The sequence below is a fragment of the Bombus affinis genome, chromosome 3 (genome assembly GCF_024516045.1).
Source record: "Bombus affinis isolate iyBomAffi1 chromosome 3, iyBomAffi1.2, whole genome shotgun sequence".
NCBI classification, from domain to species: domain Eukaryota; kingdom Metazoa; phylum Arthropoda; class Insecta; order Hymenoptera; family Apidae; genus Bombus; species Bombus affinis.
Genome location: NC_066346.1, coordinates 3,821,876 through 3,841,586, shown reverse-complemented (window position 1 = coordinate 3,841,586; position 19,711 = coordinate 3,821,876). Strand labels below are relative to the sequence as shown.

Genomic DNA, 19,711 nt, shown 5'->3' with positions numbered 1-19,711 from the left:
TCTTCCATGGAGGTTAGGGATCAGTGGCTAAAGATGAAAAATGTATCAGATGCAGATTTTAAACGATTTGTGATAATTTATAATCTGTTGAGTGCCACCATATCATTTTAATAAATTAATTCTGTTATTTACAAGAACAAAAAACGGCTGAGTTTTATAAATTCTATAGCAGATAGATAAAGATAATATTTTACCGCATAGATCAAATAAAAAAGACGTTCTAGGTTAGCATCGTCGTTCTTAAAAATACCGTCTAGCTTTAACTAGACAATAATTTTATCATAACTATCTCTTCTTAAATGGAGTTTAAGAGATAAACTTTGTACAACTCGGTCAAAGAAAGACCAACTCGTTTATTGCGTCAGCAAGTTAAATTTTCCATTCGATTGATAGAACACGATAAATGACAATTTGGAAGTTGACCGGAAATGGGTAAAAAATGGATGGAAAAAAATTCAACGATACTTTCGTTGGAGGTTAAGTCTCTACCGAAAAGCTTATATTTGTCTAGAAACGAACGTATTCGAATAAATGGCATGTAAAAAAAGAATTAGAAGAAGAATATTTGTTCGAGGAACGGAAGTAACGGAGGAAGAAGTTTGCGACGCCTTTTAACAGCCTTCCTCGATTGACGATAACGTCACCACACGATAACGACGAAACTCGTCTGTCAAGTATTATGGATTAAGGGATCAAGTCGGATCGACATTTTTTCAGATCCCATAGGTAGAGAATAACAGGGCGCACAGGAAGCAGAGGATACGAAGAGGATGAGAGAAGATGACCGTAACGCAGGCGCGTTTAAAGGAACCCGTGCGCGAGTGGTGTTCACGTCTGTAACGCTTTCAAGAACTCCGGCGGGAGCTGCGATTCTTCCTTTCAGTTTACCGTGGTCCCGCTTCCGAAACTTATGTCGTGTATTATTCTCGCCGGGTGGAAGGTAGTTCGATCGTAAGTTTCGATTGTGCGCTTCATCGAAAATAGATACGGAACGATAAAACCGACGTATAAACGAGTTAAGAGTTAACCGAGGAAGAAATTCGGAACATAAGGGTTAAGTATAGTGGAGATAAAAAGTTTACGGCCCGCTAATGATTGTGGTTTAATCTTCTCGTCCATTAATTATAGTGGATCGTAAAAACAATTGATAGAATTCGCGGAATATCGCTGATTAGAAAATGTTAAAAAGGATAGTCTATCTGATACGTATAAGCAAGTGATTCGGCAAAGCTGCATTTACTTCCATTTGAAAAAGTAAATATTTAAAGCGAACATGGTGGAATTTTGTAAAGTATACGTCTAATTTAAACAGATACACTCAATGTCCCGCTCAATGCAAACCTTTTGCCGGTATAAGTGGACGTCTCGTAACGTGTAAGAACTATTCATACGTATACTTCTTTTGGTAAATACTCGCGGCATGGCTGTTTGTACAACGACGAGATTTATAAATATCCGAATTCAGTTGTTCAACTTGTTTTGTTTCGGGAAAATTTAATGCAATTTTCAATCTTTAGCACGCTTCGTGTCGCATTTTGTATATAAATTAGTCGATAGGGTTTTTATCACATGCACAAAAATACCACCCTCGATCATCGCATCCCGCTTTTCATTTGCGTATATAACATTCAGAAATGTTTATAAAATACAGCCATCCTGTATCGCGATTACTTCCCTGAAATTTATTTACCCTTATCCTCACGTCGTCGTTAGTTGAATTACGAATACGAAATTGCTCGTATATTTCAGACGCGTATGGGTATATAGTACACACGATATATTTATAGAAAAACGTGCGATCACTATACGGGGCGATCCTGTTAATGACAGCTTGATTCCTATGAAAAAAGGAAGACTCAATGGAAATGAGAAAACAAAGAGCTACATTTCACGCACTTATTCTCAACTTGGAATTCATCCTACGATCAAATTATTCGGTTATGTATAGTCCATTCTCTCGATTCTAGACTTCGCGAGGAGAATAAATTGACCAGAAGCTATTTGATAATTGAGAACGTTGACAGCCTCGTTGTATTTTCACAGTTAGATAGATAACGAAATTGATGTTAACAATCCTCTCATACCATTATGTGATTGATCGACAGGTATACTTTTGAGAAAATGGCGAAGATAATGATACGTCGGTTCGTGCCGCGTTCACTCGCGCACCCTGTTTCCTCCTTCCTAAATTGACAGCAGAAACGTACTTAAATTAACTTTTTAAACATCCGCGAAATCTTGCGTGCGTTTCCCGCGATTGTTCTACATGCGACAAACGGATCGATCTTTTTCGTTTTGCCGCGAAATATATCCACGACAGAAAAGTTTCAATTCTAAATTCGTCAAAGTACACAAGTATCGTCGAAACGCATTGCTCTGGCGAATCAAGAGTCGATGGATCGAATAAACGATCAAACGGAATAACGAAATAACAGGAACGGGGGCAGGGGATGAGCTATAGTCGCAGGCGATTCTCGTACAACAAATTTCCTCGTTAATTATTTGTGTAACAGATACCGTTCCCCTTGTAATCGCGTAATTAAGATTGCTTGATCGAGATCTAGCCGTAGCATGAACATATGTCGACTTCAAACAGATCCTCAAATTACAATTACACGATTGATCGTGACAGTTTTCTCTGTCCGAGGTAAATGGTTGATATTCTCTATGCCCATTGAAGCCAGAAATCACTTTCGCTTGCGTTCCATTGCACGCACAAGATCGTACGAGAGAGCTTGATATTGGATTATAAAAACGAGGAGATCATGTCGACGAATGTATACAACGACTCAACGATATCTTCACCAGAGTTTAATAGCTCATACAATGGGACGATGGTGTCCTCAAACGAAAGCTTCGGAATGGATATCACCGGGGATATACTTTGGTATTTTTACGACAAGTTTCACAGCGAAACTAATTACTTGTTGATCATCCTCTATGTTCCTGTGATGGCACTCGCAATAACGGCCAACGTCCTCGTGATTGCAGTCGTATTCAAATACCACTACATGCGTAGGTACGTATATATGGTTCTTTGTTCGTAAAAGATTTGTTTGCTTTACATTCGATCAGAAACGTTTATTTAATCGTTTATTTCCTTGTTAGCTTGGTTAAAAATTAATTGTTCATGTATAGACCTTGCAAACAGTATATTTAGAACAAATTCAAGCCGGATACAAATTAAGCGCCGTGCAATACAAAACCCCTTTGAGAAAATTGTGTGTTACAGTGGGTAACTCCGAAGTAATTTAAACTTTGCCAGGATCATTGTGAAACGCTATCGAAGTCGAATGATGGAAGATTTGACTAAATTAAGCGACGACGACTCGATCGAAATAGCCTGAAATGTATAGACTGTTGATTAGAGAGGTTGCTATCTCGTCACCTTGTCGATCTACAATTAGGATATTGCTTTCGAGACAACAGGGTCAACTTTGATCGAGTTAATTATAATTTCGGCCGAGGCTCGTTATAGGGTCAAGCAAATTAGTCTCTAAACACAAAGGTAGATGCAACGCGGCGTTATTTTTTTAATCTTTCGACAGCTATTGAATTGCCTCTAAAAGTAAGGAAAATTCTCAGAAGGAACGTTAGATCGTCATTCTCCATTATTTAATATAAACACATCTTCTTGACCCAGTTCCTCTGAAAGGAACAAGACGCGAATGTCTTCAAGAGGGAAGCTACGTCTACATTGATATCCAATTGTTCGCAGAGACGTATCTCAACCAATAACTATCTGTCTTTCTACGGATTTTTCACGAAAGACAGGTAGCGATTACCTGCAACATCTTACATATGTCCGTGGACAATTGTGTACAATTAATTAAATAATATACAGATTATTCATAAACTACAGATGTATGATCGAAGATGCAGATCGGACACGTAATGAATACCAATAGCGTGTGGATGCGTCGTGAGAATGTAAACATGTAATATGCATGCATCGCGTTGACAAACAAGTGAATGTAAATTGAATTCTCTAATAGATATATGTCAACTCCGATATGAAAGGGTTGCGGGTTACGGGAGATTGTGGTTTGCGAACGATGAATTAATAAAATATTTCGCTGGACACGGGGTTCTAGCAAATATGTTGAATCGAGAGTTCGTCTGCATCGCGTTAATAGTCGCGATAGCCGGTAGAATGTACCTTGAACATTCTTGAGCGCGTAGACGAAGAAACACGTAGGCATGTGTGCTCACTTCCGACAGCGGCGAAGCGTCGTGCAAATAAGCGATCGTTTCGCACTCACGATGCGTGAACGAACGTCATGGATATCTCGGTTTATTTGTGAAACAAAAATTATTGCTCTCTCTCTCTTCGTTATCAAAAGCAGGGATTAGGTTCCCGGTGAACGTGGATACGAATTTTGATATTAACCAATAATGCTTACGTCTTTCAAGGATAACAATAAGCGAAGGGTACACGTTGCTAGAAACTCTCCAGGTGGACGGACGTTCGGTATGCGAGCAGTTACGTTCAGAATTATTTATTTTTCGTTCGAGATTCGTCTTAGACGAACTTCTTAGATGACGATTAAACGAAGAATGGCGATAAGCCAGTGTTCTGTAGAATTCGAAAAGCTTATTGTGTTTACGGAAAACTCGAAAGCTAACGAAAGTTAATGAAAGTCATTGAACCATCGAGTTTTATAGTGGTCTTAAGATTGACAATGTCAATTTTGCTTATATGGCGTTCAACCAATGATGGATTTTAGATGGACAAGATTTAACATTCAAAACATTTTTTTTTTATTTTCAGCGTGACTAATTATTTCGTGGTCAACTTGTCAGTGGCGGACCTTTTGGTGACTACTATTTGCATGCCTGTGGCTGTCAGTCAAGCAGTCTCCATAGTATGGATCCACGGCGAAATAATGTGCAAACTTTCCTCTTACCTTCAGGGTAATTCCAACGATCTGTCGATACTACAGTCGCGTTTTGCTTTACATATTTTAATTCGAATCTCGCTATCGTCACTCACTTAAATCAACGTAATGTTTTCCACGAACATCATATGGTGTGATATTTTTGGAGATATACTTTGTTTTAACTTGTTTTCTCGCACCAATGCAAGATTGCACAAAAAGGTGCAAACCAAGCCTGAAAAGATACTATAGCCACAAATTGTCGTGGTATAACGCATCACCCTGAGTATACTTCGGCCTACACTGGTTCATACGTAAAAGATTTTATTGTTTGTCTGTGTGTTAGTGCAATGCACACGTATATTCACATTTCCTGGGGTCCAACGTTTTCTCAAGCGATATACCACCCCTTGATGGATATAGTTTTAATTTCTCTCTCTATTCGTTACGACCTTCTCGCCCACGTTCAACCGAGATTCTGTCCGACCGAACAAAGACTAAGTGTCTTATTAGAAGCGACTGAGTCTATTGCGGTCGCCGATGGTGATTGAAAACGATGATGACGACTCTCTCGTAGGTGTTGCAGTCGCTGCTTCGGTTTTTACCATCAGCGCGATGAGCATCGACAGATACTTGGCGATAAGGAGTCCTATGGCATTTCGACGAGTGTTCAATCGAAGAAGCACGGTTCTCGTAATCGTGGCTCTTTGGTTGGTCGCTTTAATCATCTTTGCTCCTGTTCTCAGAGCGGTTAGTATTACATCTAACAATAATCTAACGATGATTATTATATATGATATTCCAACGATGAAAAATGACTCGGAAAATTTTGTATTTATTTGTTAAAGCTGCGAATATTAATTTTTACTATGGTTATTGAAATTAAGTGAACTAATAACTGCTCTCCGGTATTTCTATTGCCAATGTTTGTCATCTCTGGTTATTGTATGAACAAATTATATTTTCCAATCTTACTCCGAAAGAACGATTTTTCGATCGAATCCAACAGCTGTTCATTTTCTCTTTTGGACACGGTTGTTTCTGATTACTACCTTTGCAGAGATATATTTCCAAGAATCGATTAAAAACAAGCTGTGCTTTGCGTATTAAAAAATGTTCTCGGTAAAAGAACTGAAAGAAGTTCTTCGGAGCAAAAGCAGCTTCGGTGTGAATAAATCTTATCAAGGAGATTTCCGTTTCCAAAGATAGTTTAACAGATGAATGGTGCCCGATATTCTTTCCAGATGACCCTCCACAGTCCGAGTATGGAACTTAGCAACATATCTTTCCACGGATCCTGGACAATGACGAAGAATTTTTCACAGAATACCTCTCGTGTCTCTCATCTACCACCTGTTTTCTACATTTGTTCGGAAGATTTTAAGCCTCTGGGCATTCAGGCGCCTCTTTTCGGTGCTGTGTGCTTTGTGCTGGTTTATGCGATTCCAGGTAAGACCACGTGATTAATAACAAACTGAACATACATTTCCATCCTATTCCCCTTTCCATTTTGAAAGAGAAAGACAAAATGGTACGATTCGGTCTTATTATCCCTCTGAAAAGGGAGCAATCACTTTGCCCACGCTTGCTTTCTTCAGCCTTTATGGTTTTCCTTTGTTTGGTTGTTTTTATTCTTCAGGTTTCGTCGTAATACTATCTTACTCGATGATGGGTCGAACACTGTGCGCCCGAAAACCACCTTTCGACTGTGATAGCGTCGAAGGAAGCGCCAGCTCGCAACAGGTTAGTTCGAAAATCACGTAGGCAATAATACCTAATTTTATGAACGTGAATTTGTCGTTTAGGAGCAAATCATCTAACGACACACAGAAGCGGTATTATAGCAAGGCTGACACAGACTTTGCACGCACTTAATTCAATTATATCCGGTCGATCGATAATATGGCACTCTCGTATCTAACTTTGCTTCGTTAAAAAGCCCATTCGTTGGTAATGTAATATAGAGATAACCAGAATTCGACGAAATTTTCGACTCGAGATTATGATATTCCATTATAGTTAGTTTTATTACTATGCATATGATTTTCACGCATCTAAATTTACTCAATGAACGGACGCATTCTGTCTCTATAACATTTCATTTCCACTTTGTTTGATCTGTCGAAACGGTTGCCTATCCACCTTTGTACCCTTCTCGTCGATGATTAGATGATGAATCGATGTTGATCTAAATCTAGCCGCGTTTACGACCGAGTACAACTGCATTCTGTTCGCAGAGTTTCAGGCTGGTACGTGAGAGAAGGCGAATTGCTTGGATATTGCTTCTTTTGGCGGTGTTCTTTGCTCTGTGTTGGTTACCATATAACGTCTTAATGCTACTGATAGATCTGGGCGCAGTTGGTGAGTGATCGTTCATTGATGAAAGCGCAGCAATCGCCATACACCTTTAAATTGAATAGTCCGGCATTACTGAAACGTACAAAACGTCCACGGGCTTGTCAATAATACGATATCGCCATTCGTGTCCCTTTTTACGATGGGAGAAATAATAGATAACAGTCGATCGTTGCTAACTTTAATGAGCTTCCAGCTTTCTATCGAATTACTTGTTACTTTGTCACTCATTCCCAATAACCACCAAACTTTGACGACATGTATCTAAAGCCTCGAAATTGTTCCATAGGGGGAAAGACAACGAGAGATGCTCTTTCCTATTGCCTGTTTCTGGGACACGCGAATAGCGCATTGAATCCTGTCGTATACTGTGTTATGACCCGTAATTTTCGGCGGAGTATATCGGAGATTCTTTGTTGTGGATCCCATGGGTTCACTCGTCGAAAACCCCGTCACAGGGTAAGTATCAATACTGTTCGCCTTTGCGTCGAATATTTACGGGTTTAACAATTTAAAGAAGCCCTTTTAATGTCGTCGACACGGAAGTGGCAAGAGAATTTTTCCAATATACCAAAGTGATTCTCTTTACCTGTTTTATCATTTCCTTTGTCTTATCCCTTATACGATCGTAAATCAACTTTGTTCTTTGAAGAGAAAAATTCATTCAACCGTATTGATCATTTTAAGTTTAAAGGATGCCACTTACAAGAGGATATATAATTCGATATTTTCTGTAACAATCTATAACATGGACCTACGGTTGATAGTCTGGGAAAATTCAAAATCAAAATCAGTTTCGAGTGTGTTTTTTCTTATGTTGTATTCTTAGCCTTTTGCTGTACAATTGCAGCAATAAAAATGCATGCGGATTTGATACTGAATCGTCACAAAATTTATTCGGAGATTGACTATCTCAAAAGTCCTTTGATATTTTATGACACAGGCTACAATTATAATTCGTCGCACGACGTGAGCGTAAAAAGATTCGCAATAGGATACAGCGAACCTATTACCGTTGTCGTAGTAGTCTTTGAAAGATAGATGGAATTCTCTTTTTTCTCTATCTGCGATTGGAATTTATAAATACAAAGCAACGTGAGTAGCAATTCTCGAAGGCGCGTGAGACCGTGATTATCCCAATTTCACCAAACTCCAATATGAATTCTTTACGTAAGCCCGCGAGATTATAGCTGACGCGTGACATATCCTACATAAGCATTTACCCACGCTATTTATGAGAATCGAATTGGCCGGCTTCCATGCAAGGAACGCTAGTAAAGTCGTATTATTTATTAAGAAAACAAACATCAATCCGATATACATAGTTCGATGTCGGAAACTCTGACTAAATCGCATGATATTATTGTTTTCTAGAGATGAATATTTCATTAATCATATATCTGTTTTAAAAAACACTAAATAACACTTATACAAAATTAGATTTCGATTTTATTCGTGTTTGCTATATCGGATTACTACCGTAGGTTCGCAGAGAGTTTGATACTAACTTTGCAGGCAACCGCATAATGTCCATAATAGAGTTATTTGAGTGAATTTTCTAACTTTCCATTATACAGGATACAAGCTCATAAACGCAATATTTCGCCAACAATATCTCGTTGCATAACACATATCTTTGATGTTATTCCTGTTTATTATCAGAATTCTCGAATTTTATTTCTATGGTTGATCCACGAAAAGGCGTTTAATATTTTTCAATATCAATATCATCTCATTTTATCCATGACAAATCCCTCAGAATCTCTGTGGTAGTATCACAGAATATCGATGAAAAAGTTCGCGACGCGCAAACAAAAGGATAGTCTAAAGGTGGAAACAATAATAACTGTAAGAGATGTTTGACGTCCTATACCTCCAGTGGTTCTGACGTCCTGTTTCAGAGTGCTCAAGGAACCGCCGTGATCGATGACATGTGTGCAGGGTGTAGTGCTAGTAGCACGATAAGACGCGGATTGTTTCGCAAGCGGACGATGTTACCTGGATGCAGATGTGGGCTACCGATTAACGGCCATCACGCAGTTTTAGCCCTCCGACGAACGGCTACAACTAGCAGCGGATACGACAGCTACCTTAGCAGACACAGTCCTCATCGACGTTGTTACATGTTACGGAGTCTTCGGGGAAGGCCGCAAATGGGGATGGAACAAGTCCAGGTAAACAAAACTCAAGAGACCTGCTACAAGAAGAACGAAGCAAGTCAACCTCATATTAATATATTCATCACCACGGACGAACAACATTGAACATAGGAATAAATGATTTAATTTAAGGATTGATTAATGTCGATTAATTTCTTATAAAAACACGTAGAATTTCGGTGTCGTCACGTAAAGATATTTGATGTGCATACATGAAGATGGACAGAAGAGATGCAGTGTCAATTACGATATCTCTCCATAGAATATTTCCTGATCGATTTAGTGATTTTCGGACTCGAGTTCATTGTAGCTTTCATTAACGACCAATATTTATATCGTCGATACGGAGTAAGATAAAGCGGTCAATGATCTTTAATATCTTTTCACGGGGTGATAAGATTAAAGGCTTAGGGCACAAAAATGACTTAAGGTTTGATTTCCTAAAACGAAAATTTTTCTACCGCGATCTGCATTCCATCTACCGAGCACCGCGACAAATAATAAACGAGAAAAGAGTACATACAGTAGTTAACGAGGAACCAAGCAAAAGGCTAAGTTCGTTAAGTGAGACTGAGTGGAGGAGACAAATAGGGCTAACTCAAGGGAAAATGTTGAAACAGTGACAAGTAATCGTATTTTCCACGTAATTTATTGCTTGTCGTTCACACTCGTTCAACTTTGACTGAAACAATCTTCTGTAGGAAGGATGGTAAAAAGGTTATGCATAACAGGGCCGCAACTATAACGAGAGTGAATGAACATAAACGGTTTGCAAATATTTGTGTATGTTGAGCAAACACGTTCGTTATATGGGCTGACGTTGACGTTATTATCCGGCTCAATTAAATTCGAGTTGAATTGACCTCTTTAAAAATAGGCACGAAAATATGACACTGTTTAAAGATGAAAGCCAATGGCTCGCGAGATATCTATAATTGTTTGCATTTTTTCCAATAAGAAATCTCGAAATTGAACAAATTATATTTCGGTTAGGTTAGATTGTCGTTCTATCGGGGCATCAAATTCTGGGTAACCTCCTGTAATTTGTTCCGATTTAATATGTGTATTCCACAAATGTAATATCGACGCATTTCGTTCAAACATTTCGAGGGATTAAATAAGGGATGACATAAATAGTCGAGACAAAGAATTTCTCCCCTACTCACAGAAATTCTCGAAGTGTTGGACGTGAGGTTTGATCGAATAAAGATAGGAATGTGATGTGATAAAGAGTGCGTGTATGTACGTATATGTTGATGCTTACGGTATGAATATCCGCCCACGTTTTGTAATAAATCATGTATAGTATACTTGAAAACAATACTTTGAAATTTCTATACGAATATTTATTTTCTCCTAAGGCCTAGCGCGACAAACGACGATACAAATAACGAAAGAGAGACATAGTCAATTTTTGTCATACATTTGTCATGAACAGATTCGATTCATGTCCCTGGTAAATCTGGGGAAAAATAAGGGGGAATAACATTTCTATTAGCAATACCTTCGTCGTTCGAAGGAGGAAACAACGTGACACTGGAAACGAGAACTAGAATTGCTTCACGAGATGAAAAATGAAAATACGAGGTCGTCTCGTACTTCGACGCAAAAGAACGCTCTGATTGCGACACGAGGCAATCTTTTTGCGATGCTTTTGATCAGAATACTGGTAGAAAAGCGAACGAGTCACATTGCTTTAATAAAAATTTATTCCACGACAGGTAATACATACGAATTGGACATTATCACATAGCCGCATAAAAGTATCACAAAAAAGTATATTACAAAGGAATTTACACGCTACATTGTCGAGGAATAAACATTGGACGCGAAGAAGAAAGGATAGTATGTTCATCTTTCGCAGGGGGCAAGTGCTGATATCATGAAAAATGATATCACTACACCATTTTGGCCCCAACAATTGGCTTTATGTGTTACGTACTTATATATTTGTTCAATAATAAATTCTTGATTATTCTTTAAATTCCAAATCGAGAATCATAAAATCTCTAGAGGGTGACTGTACTCACTCCTTTTATTATTAAATGCAATTTTATGTTGAATTAATATTTCGAGTTGAATAAATTGGATATGTTCATCCGCTTTTTTTTTTTACCTTAGAACTATAAAATGATCATATATCGCAAGATTCTTCTTACCTAAGAACTTAAAGTATCGTTTGCCTCAAGATGATTATTTCTTTGCTATTTATGCTTGTATTTATGATGGCTCCGTTTGTATCGAGGCTCCGGCAGTTTGTTCTCGTAGGAACTCAAATTATCGACTGTGAGATAGGTTGTTTCACTTTTATGTTTTCATTAGCTTTTCGTAAAAATTTACGTAGGAACGTTAATTTGCCTATACAGGGATCGTAGCTTCTGAAAAAAAGAACGCTTCAGTACCAACTTTCATTTGTAATTTTTTGCATTTAACCCTTTTCTTAATATTTATTTTATTCATTATTTCGCGAAAAGATTCATAAAGTCTTTAATATGATTCCAAGAATGGATAAATTTTACTTCGATTTAGCTAGGTCGACAAAAATATTCAAATTGTAAAAAAACTATTTACGAGGGAGAGTTATACAAAAATATCTGCTATAAATATTCGCGAATTACGAGTGTTCTTTTTTTCGGAAGCTGCTACCGGCAATATTTTACCATCTTATAGTCCCGTTTCGTAGATCTTTGTACATAGATGCGGTTATTATCCCGTGACTTTGGCTATAATTATCTAAAAAAGGCGAGTTCTTCTTCTTTTCATTATTCGTACTTCCATCGGCGACATGTTTCAATTGTGTCCCTACGACGTGGCACCCGTTCGGAGCCGCGTTCCTCGATCGATTATTACCACTCGTAAGATAATTAGTAGACTGATGCAGTTTCTCGATATTATTAGCGTTACTTCGAAGGATCCGATAATCCGTATTGGTTTTTGTTCGACAGGGGCGCGACGGGGATTGCTCTTCCACTCGTAATGGTACCGTTTGATTCAGGTAGTTTCGGACAGCTAGATTCTTCACGGTGGAATGACACGAATTGTACAAAGATTCGGAGCTACTGGCATTCTTGTTATTATTGCTGCTGGATCTAAGGTAATAAGAGGTCGTGTTATCAGGCGTTCTCGCGAAGTATTTCGTCTGAAGACTCTTAAGATTGTCGTGATCGAACGAAGTCTTCTGCCGATCTTCTTCCCGCCAATTCACATCTGACGTGGGTCGGCTCGTCGTACGAATCTGTTTGCAATTTCTTCGCAGTTTGTCACGGTTACCAGTTACTATTTGATTTGGTCTTCTTCCAGGCGCACACTGAAATTGTCGAATTTGCATCGACACAAATTAGATTTGTGAAATTATACTGTAAAATTCCTACGGAGAAAACGTCGTTGTATAAATAAATTGCGTGTGAGAAGAGTCGTTCGATTCAGTCTTGAATGGAAAAAAGAGCTACGTCATTTCTGTGCAAGAAGCATGAGTTGTGACACGTATAAATGATTACAGTACCTAAATGAATCCCACGCGACACGTAGCCTGTAACGACAGAATCGTCGGTTTACTTTTTAGCGAGAAACGCGAGGAGTTATAGAGGACAAGGAGGTCGAAAGTAAGTTAAAGAAATAGTTTAGTTTATCTTCTTACCACCATTGGTTGGTCCGATTGTATAGAACGCTGAGATTTGGATAATTGTCGGTGTTGTTGATTGAGATATAAGCAACTTTTGGTCGTGCTTGGAGTCAAGTTATTCAAACTACCATTTACAAAATTGTGTGTGTATTGGGTTGCTACGCTTTTAGCTGGCGGATATTAAAGCGAAAAAAGAATTAGATTTATTAGCACACCCACGACACTGGTTTATTAAAACCACGATGTTTATTCTTACCAGTTGGTCGAAGATTCTTTGTGTTTTGCGTCTGCGACTCGACAGACACACATATCGATCTCGTTTTCGTAATTCTTTCACCACTATCAATTTGCGAATGCCGTGTTGCCTTTCTACTTGGTAGTTGCGTACGCACTGAATACAAAATACAATAAGTTTATCTCATTTATCTTCGTTAATCTATCGTTCCTTATAAAATAAACCACCAATTTCATTACCCTCTAAATAGGAAGGCTCGTACGTGTCGCTCCTACCTCTCTCCTTACGTAAATCTTGATACGAGTGTGTAAGATTTTTACGAACAGTCGCGTCACCTTGACCAATGACTGGGTTACTACTACTACTAACTGTTTCCTTCCTGATGTGCTCCGATAATCGTCTGATTCTGGACTTAGACCTGTTCTCAGTCAATTAATACGTCAATTTTAGGCTATAATAATAATCGTTCGCCACATAAAAACTTATCAACCCACATATTCTTATGTTTGCGATGTTTTTCATCCATCATCGAATAAAGCTTATTCCTGTACTCGTCGACAGAGAGCTGTACATCGTCCCTAAGTAGCGGTACCACGTTCGAGCCTCTTTCTGGTTCGTTGCTTCTTCTATGAAAACTGTGCAAAAAACAACATCCGTAACGAAAGATTCATTCCTTATTTTTTTGTTAAAAAGTTAATGTACTCGGCCACATAAGGGTGCTCCAAAGCCTCCACGGCTGTCAGTCTGTGATTTGGGTTGAAGACTATCAGATTGCTAATGAGATCTAATGCCTTTTCCGGCACCTCTGGTAGTAAATCCTTCAATGAACGCCTTGGTGCGTTTGGTGTCTTCTCTAACAAATTAGTACCATATCCGGCGCTAACCGAAACCAGATCTAAAGAAGTCACCAAGACAAATCGATCATTCCCTTTCTTCCAATTCCGACCTTGCGAAGGTGTCGAAGAGGATTACCTTCCCTGGTAGGTGGCGGGAGAGTGGCCATTATTCTCTCCACCTGATTTATCGTCGATGAACCAGGAAACAATGGTTTTCCAAGAAGCATTTCGCCAAGAATGCATCCCAACGACCACATATCGATACCCTTCGTGTACCTATATTAGGTCGACAGCCACCGAATTTATGTGAACGTATATATTTGTACGAAGCAATAAAATACCTTTTTGAAGCAACGAGTATCTCCGGTGCACGGTACCAGCGAGTTGCCACGTAATCTGTAAGTGTTGGATCACTGGCGGTTTCGCCATCTCCTTCCCCTATTTGAGTGACCGATCGTGCCAATCCAAAATCAGCGATTTTGCAGTGACAGTGAGCATTTAGTAGAACGTTTGATGGCTGGAACAAATATAAACGTGGCAGTCATTCCGATGGCAAAGAGAATCAATTCGCGTAGACCATCTCACCTTCAAGTCTCTGTGTATCACGTTCCCCGAATGAATGTATTTGATCGCCTTAAACAGCTGATACATGATGAACACCTTGTGGAGGTCCTTCAGGATCTTGCCCTTCTTAATCACGTTGTGGAGATCGGTTTCTGGGGAAACGGGCCGAAACGGGTTTCAGGCCAAAAGTCTGAGAATCGCCGCGGCACGTGACCTTCGTTCGAATTCTTCTTCGGACCGGGTAAAACTCACCCATGTACTCGAACACGAGATAAATGTCCCGATCGTTGTTCGCCTTGTGAAGACCGATCAGTCGTATGATGTTGTCGTGATTGGCGAACGATAGTAGGAACATTATCTCACGGAATGTGCGCTGCGCGTCCGTCTGGTTCCTGAAGGCGTCGAAGATCTTCTTCACCGCTACCGTTTCCTTGTTTTTCTTGTCTATTGCCTTCCATACGATGCCGTAAGCCTATCGAGGAATTCGTCAAAAAATGCTTGATCGTATATATTTTTATCTTTCGATGCATTTTATTACGAATTGTTTTGAAATAGTATGTAAGATAGTTATTCTTAGACTCGATATTCGTTTTTATGATAACGATTATTAACGGCACGAGTATCGATTACTTCCGATTATACTTTTCCACGATGGACGTACCACGACAACTGCTATTTAATAATTGTATATACATGCGTATATACGCTAGAATATGCGCATCAGTTTTTTTTTTTTTTTTTTAATAAAAAGAATTTGTCCTTTTTATCGCATAAAAAGAATCACGTCTTACATTATCTTTTATGGACTTTTTAGAAAATGGCTTTTTTTTTTATACAATTGAAAAATATTTAAAGAATAACGTTACAATAAGAAAAAAAGTACAGAATATCTGATGTACTGTAACAGTTTTAAATTCTTGAGAAATAAACGATTTGTGAAAATAACAAAATGAAGGAAAAAAATTACCCCCTTGCCGAGACGTCGAACGATGTCATAATGTTTGCTGACGTGTGCATCGATCTCCAAAACTTTCTCGCTGGTATTTTTTGACGACATTGCGACTAAAGGTGGACACGATAAAACTTCACAAACTGATATGTCGATCCGAAGGATTGAGGATGTACGAAAATTTTCAGACGGAAACGGCGTTCAAGGACCGTAACGAATTCACATCTTTACACATCAGGAAGGAAGCTCTACTTGATCAGTTTTTTCATTCGAGCTTTGACACATCAATGTGGCTATGTTTGTAGAATTCATGCCAGTTACTATGACGACAATATTCAATGCTACTCATGGTTACCAACGACGTCGCGTGACTACTTGCTCGATGTACGTATATAGCCATAAAGCCAAGAGGAAAAGAAAATAATTCAAACGTTTAATTTTTATGTTTCAAAACGTATATTTTTTCTTCAAGTCTCATACAAACTGTGGCCAATGTTCTGGGTCTTGTTCGACATTTATATGCTTAAAAGTTACACTAAGTAGAATGGTTCTTTTTCATAGTGAAAAACTAAACAATATGTACATATGTAGGTACAATTAATTAACGAAATTTTCATAATGCTTAGGATAGATCGAAAATGAAAATGCACAAATTTAAAAATAAAAATGCATAATTGTTTGAAGTATTACACAATCTGAACTACAAACTGGTCCCGAAAACGGTTACAAATAGTTTATCATATAACTTGAGATAAGAGCGTGCTATCGTGTAACAATCTAATCTAAGAATTGCGTTTCAATAAGTGATATTTCAGAAAACGAAGTAAATCATCTGCCTAAATGCCGATACAGGAATCTTGCGGCATCATATTAAAGATAAATTCTTTTCTTCTTAATAACAGTAATAAACTCTCGTACTTTGTTTCATATTGCATGAAACCAAAGCTTCTTGGGTTTAAGGACTTTATGCTTAGGAGATTTTAAGCATATAATGTCCTAATAGCCCAAAGAAACTTTTAAGTACACACATATATAGATATTTATCATTTATTTTTTTCTTGTTTTTTGTTTTAATTTAATGGATAAGTATATGGGCTAATGCTCTTCTTGATAGCCACCAGTTGGTATACAATATGCACATCGTTCATTTCCTTGGCTGATGGATAATAATTGGACGTGAACAATGAGCTGGTCGTGCATCATGAGTTGGAACAGGCTTTTCATGGAAGACTTGCACAGCTTCTGGAGGAAAATCTGCATTTCCTCTTGCAGGAACTCCACTGATCATGAGAGTTTTTGGTGGGCTAAAACACAATCAATATATATATAAATATTTTATTAATCATATAATTACTAAATTGTTATTATAACAGATAATATTATATTTTTAGTTGTTTTTATTTCAATACAGAAACAATTCCCTCTTTTATATATATTCATATTGTTCGTATCATATTATCTTAATGCGTAATACGGATGATGACGCAAGTAAGCAGATATTGCACATCAGGCGTATATTGTTGACTATAGGCAATGGTTGTTTCAGAGGTCAATCGTGTTTTTATCGGTACAGTTTATTTATCAAATGATCAAATGAATGACACCCGTATCTATGTACTACTTTTTATTTATTCACATTATTGAAATATGAAATTATTGTTAGCGTAGATTTAAAGATAAAGATATCCAATTTGCTTACCTACTCGATGTTTTACTTTCGTCCACGTCTTTAATTGGTTTTATTTCCCGATCTTCTTTCGGTGTTTTATGCTGGGTGATTCTCATTCCGCCTGCTTTTACTAAAACAAAAATGTAAAACGTAAATTTTGATTAAGAGAGAGTTAAACGAGCAGATGGCCTTGAAATATCCAGACAGGTGCATATAACGTCATTTGGCTTAGTTGTGTAAACATGTTAACCTTTTCCATTTCGAGGAAAATTATGATTTATTTCGTTACCTGCAGGAGGATGTCCACCCTTGAGTTTATACTCTTTTGGACTTGACATTTATGCGTCTTTAATTAAAGGACTAAAATATAACTAAAGCACTTATTTTTCTTTCTATGGAATAACACGTCTTGTTGTACTACGACACCAATCACACTGATTCGATGGCGGTTGGCGCTGTAATATGTGGGAGATAGCAGTGGGGATGTAGCTTCAAGACATATTCTTTTCGTCTTATCTTTTATTTTTGTTTTGAATGTTGTTCGTTATTTGTTTGCAATATTGAAAAATGACATTCATAACGATTAAATTACATATTTACGACGAATAAATATCTATTAAAGTGTAGAACCACGAGTAAAATAGATACAAAAATTTTGTACCTCAAAGTAAATTTTATTAAAGAAAACATTTCACAGAATACAATAAGCTATAAATGCTATTAATTACGTCCTCCCTGTTTCTGATCTTGGTACATGTAGTGAAGATCTTTACAATCTTCATCAGAAATATGCACCCAACCAGTTGGCTTCATGTGATACACTGTAAAAGATTCACATTGTAATATATTGTCAAATTTTTCTTTCTTTATGATTACATACCTCTTACTATACCACCAGAGTAAGCATCTCTATGAGTGGCATGGTAAATTGATCTTCTGCCAAGTTCATAAGCCTCTTCATCAGTCAAGTCCCAGCGATAGCCAGAATCTAGTGCACCAAATGCATAAATTGAGCCTGATCCTACACTGAAAACCTTTCCTGGTGTACGAGCACCTTCTGAATCAACATAGTACAAGCTAGGTCCTCTTTTGTCCCATCCAGCAAGCATCATACCTGACATCATTGATAAATATTTCGTTAATTTCATTAAACAAATCTATTGTGAATGTTATTGATCCTGAAGGAGATAAAAGCCCACCTATACTTAATCCCATTCCTTTGTAATTATATATCATATTTGATAGAAGTTTGCTGGCAGCAGCAATGGAAATACGCTCTCTATTCCGTAATTCATATGTACGACATTGTTTTGCTAGGACTCTATCCCAATAAACACAATCTGCAGCACCACCCGCTAAAGTTCCAAGGAGATAATCATTGATTTCAACGATCTTCTTCATGGTGGATGAACCTATGGAAAAAGAAGATATAATATTTCTTTTTTGACATTATAACATTCAATATATATGCATTTTGTTTTACCAATAAATTGGCCTCCCGTTGCTCGTGAATCAACAGCAAGAACAATTCCACCTCTATATTGAAAACCCAATGTGGTAGTTCCATGATCAAATTTGATCTTCAAATGTTTCCCTGCTTCATCGGTTCCTTCTGCGAGTTGTGCCAATTTTTCTGCTGGCTTTCATATCAAGAAAGAGATTTTAAAAACAGTGAAATTACATGATGCAGCAAATTTAAATTGTAGAATGGTTATGTAGGAAACCAACAGCGGATTTGAATAATTTACTTACATTTATATATGGTGGTACTGCTAGTTGTACATTGTTGATAAAATTTCCACTATATTTCTCAACTTGTCGCGAATAGTTATCTTCTTCGCGCGAGACATTAAAATCAACAAACGAATTCAGACCGCAAACTTCAGCAAGCGCCATTTTTGCAACAGGCTCTAATGTCGAATGCTTGTCATCTTGTTAATTCTGCTATTCAATGATAGAGAGCGTATTTGGTGTTTTGACACCATATTCCTACGCGGCTTTACCGCGTAAATTTTAACCGCGCAACGGTGTCGTTCTTTTGTGCTCGTTGTGTTTTTGTATCAAAATAAGTGTTTTCTTACCAACATTTAATAATATATGCCTAGAAGAATACTGAAATAGTGATAAAACGAAAGTACAATATCAATTTTACAGAAAATGTAAATAAAAGTATAAAAGCAGCTCTTGATGAAATATCATTAACCTGTAACGACCAAGTAGTCAATGATATGAACTAATCGTAAGTTATAGTCCATATTTGATTTGTTTATTTAGAATTTGTATGGAAAGAGATTATATATATAAAGCTCTAGTATATGATACTACAGATATTTGTCTGTGATAACATGTACTCCTATCATTCACGCTACCATACTGAATCGATAATAATAATAACATAGTGAGACGTAACTAGTAAGAGTAACTTAGACATGGTAAGTGGTCAGG

General features: G+C 37.7%; 4 protein-coding genes across 9 annotated transcripts; 1 reads left to right on the top strand and 3 right to left on the bottom strand.

Annotated features, from left to right (window-relative positions):
• The first annotated feature begins 385 nt into the window (after window positions 1-385).
• LOC126914045 (orexin/Hypocretin receptor type 1-like) lies at window positions 386-10,726 on the top strand. 5 transcript variants are annotated; one of them, XM_050717489.1, is made up of 9 exons: window positions 386-1,374; window positions 2,681-3,019; window positions 4,772-4,914; window positions 5,455-5,627; window positions 6,122-6,326; window positions 6,517-6,620; window positions 7,115-7,238; window positions 7,522-7,691; window positions 9,112-9,254. In XM_050717489.1, exons 1-9 carry the CDS (start codon window positions 1,322-1,324, stop codon window positions 9,118-9,120), a joined length of 1,320 nt encoding a protein of 439 aa, XP_050573446.1. In that variant the 5' UTR covers window positions 386-1,321; the 3' UTR covers window positions 9,121-9,254. The 5 variants fall into 5 exon arrangements, with proteins under 5 accessions (XP_050573446.1, XP_050573443.1, XP_050573445.1 ...); XM_050717486.1 differs by having other exon boundaries at window positions 399-951; window positions 9,134-10,726; XM_050717488.1 differs by having other exon boundaries at window positions 715-1,053; window positions 2,597-3,019; window positions 9,134-10,726.
• A 356-nt stretch (window positions 10,727-11,082) lies between these two features.
• On the bottom strand, window positions 11,083-15,926 carry LOC126914025 (extracellular signal-regulated kinase 2). Of its 2 annotated transcripts, XM_050717443.1 has the most exons (12): window positions 15,616-15,926; window positions 14,901-15,120; window positions 14,670-14,800; window positions 14,426-14,601; window positions 14,221-14,360; window positions 13,951-14,143; window positions 13,743-13,883; window positions 13,488-13,666; window positions 13,270-13,404; window positions 13,029-13,183; window positions 12,894-12,920; window positions 12,564-12,698 (listed from the first exon to the last, which is right to left on the bottom strand). In XM_050717443.1, exons 1-11 carry the CDS (start codon window positions 15,703-15,705, stop codon window positions 12,894-12,896), a joined length of 1,587 nt encoding a protein of 528 aa, XP_050573400.1. In that variant the 5' UTR covers window positions 15,706-15,926; the 3' UTR covers window positions 12,564-12,698. The 2 variants fall into 2 exon arrangements, with proteins under 2 accessions (XP_050573399.1, XP_050573400.1); XM_050717442.1 differs by lacking the exon at window positions 12,894-12,920 and having other exon boundaries at window positions 11,083-12,698.
• Window positions 15,927-16,029: 103 nt separating this feature from the next.
• LOC126914104 (death-associated protein 1) lies at window positions 16,030-17,729 on the bottom strand. Its single transcript, XM_050717600.1, has 3 exons — window positions 17,556-17,729; window positions 17,297-17,396; window positions 16,030-16,901 (listed from the first exon to the last, which is right to left on the bottom strand). The coding sequence occupies exons 1-3, from the start codon at window positions 17,602-17,604 to the stop codon at window positions 16,742-16,744; spliced, it is 309 nt and encodes a 102-aa protein (XP_050573557.1). The 5' UTR covers window positions 17,605-17,729; the 3' UTR covers window positions 16,030-16,741.
• Window positions 17,730-17,919: 190 nt separating this feature from the next.
• On the bottom strand, window positions 17,920-19,211 carry LOC126914077 (proteasome subunit beta type-5). The gene is made up of 5 exons (XM_050717556.1): window positions 19,019-19,211; window positions 18,750-18,906; window positions 18,466-18,678; window positions 18,147-18,380; window positions 17,920-18,087 (listed from the first exon to the last, which is right to left on the bottom strand). The coding sequence occupies exons 1-5, from the start codon at window positions 19,160-19,162 to the stop codon at window positions 17,987-17,989; spliced, it is 849 nt and encodes a 282-aa protein (XP_050573513.1). The 5' UTR covers window positions 19,163-19,211; the 3' UTR covers window positions 17,920-17,986.
• Between the last annotated feature and the right edge of the window lie 500 nt (window positions 19,212-19,711).

Excerpts from the sequence above, each read along its gene's own strand:
- LOC126914045 (XM_050717485.1), top strand. The coding sequence starts at position 1,322 with ATGTCCCGCTCAATGCAAACCTTTTGCCGGTATAAGTGGACGTCTCGT. Across the intron at positions 7,239-7,521 it reads GATAGATCTGGGCGCAGTTG|GGGGAAAGACAACGAGAGAT; the intron begins GTGAGTGATCGT and ends ATTGTTCCATAG. Across the intron at positions 7,692-9,133 it reads GTCGAAAACCCCGTCACAGG|AGTGCTCAAGGAACCGCCGT; the intron begins GTAAGTATCAAT and ends GTCCTGTTTCAG.
- LOC126914025 (XM_050717442.1), bottom strand. The coding sequence starts at position 15,705 with ATGTCGTCAAAAAATACCAGCGAGAAAGTTTTGGAGATCGATGCACAC. Across the intron at positions 14,801-14,900 it reads TCTCGTGTTCGAGTACATGG|AAACCGATCTCCACAACGTG; the intron begins GTGAGTTTTACC and ends CCGTTTCCCCAG. Across the intron at positions 12,699-13,028 it reads AATCGGACCAACCAATGGTG|TGTGCGCCTGGAAGAAGACC; the intron begins GTAAGAAGATAA and ends CGACAATTTCAG.
- LOC126914104 (XM_050717600.1), bottom strand. The coding sequence starts at position 17,604 with ATGTCAAGTCCAAAAGAGTATAAACTCAAGGGTGGACATCCTCCTGCA. Across the intron at positions 17,397-17,555 it reads GGGTGGACATCCTCCTGCAG|TAAAAGCAGGCGGAATGAGA; the intron begins GTAACGAAATAA and ends TTTTTGTTTTAG. Across the intron at positions 16,902-17,296 it reads GAAAGTAAAACATCGAGTAG|CCCACCAAAAACTCTCATGA; the intron begins GTAAGCAAATTG and ends ATTGTGTTTTAG.
- LOC126914077 (XM_050717556.1), bottom strand. The coding sequence starts at position 19,162 with ATGGCGCTTGCTGAAGTTTGCGGTCTGAATTCGTTTGTTGATTTTAAT. Across the intron at positions 18,907-19,018 it reads CAGTACCACCATATATAAAT|CCAGCAGAAAAATTGGCACA; the intron begins GTAAGTAAATTA and ends TTGATATGAAAG. Across the intron at positions 18,679-18,749 it reads AACGGGAGGCCAATTTATTG|GTTCATCCACCATGAAGAAG; the intron begins GTAAAACAAAAT and ends CTTTTTCCATAG.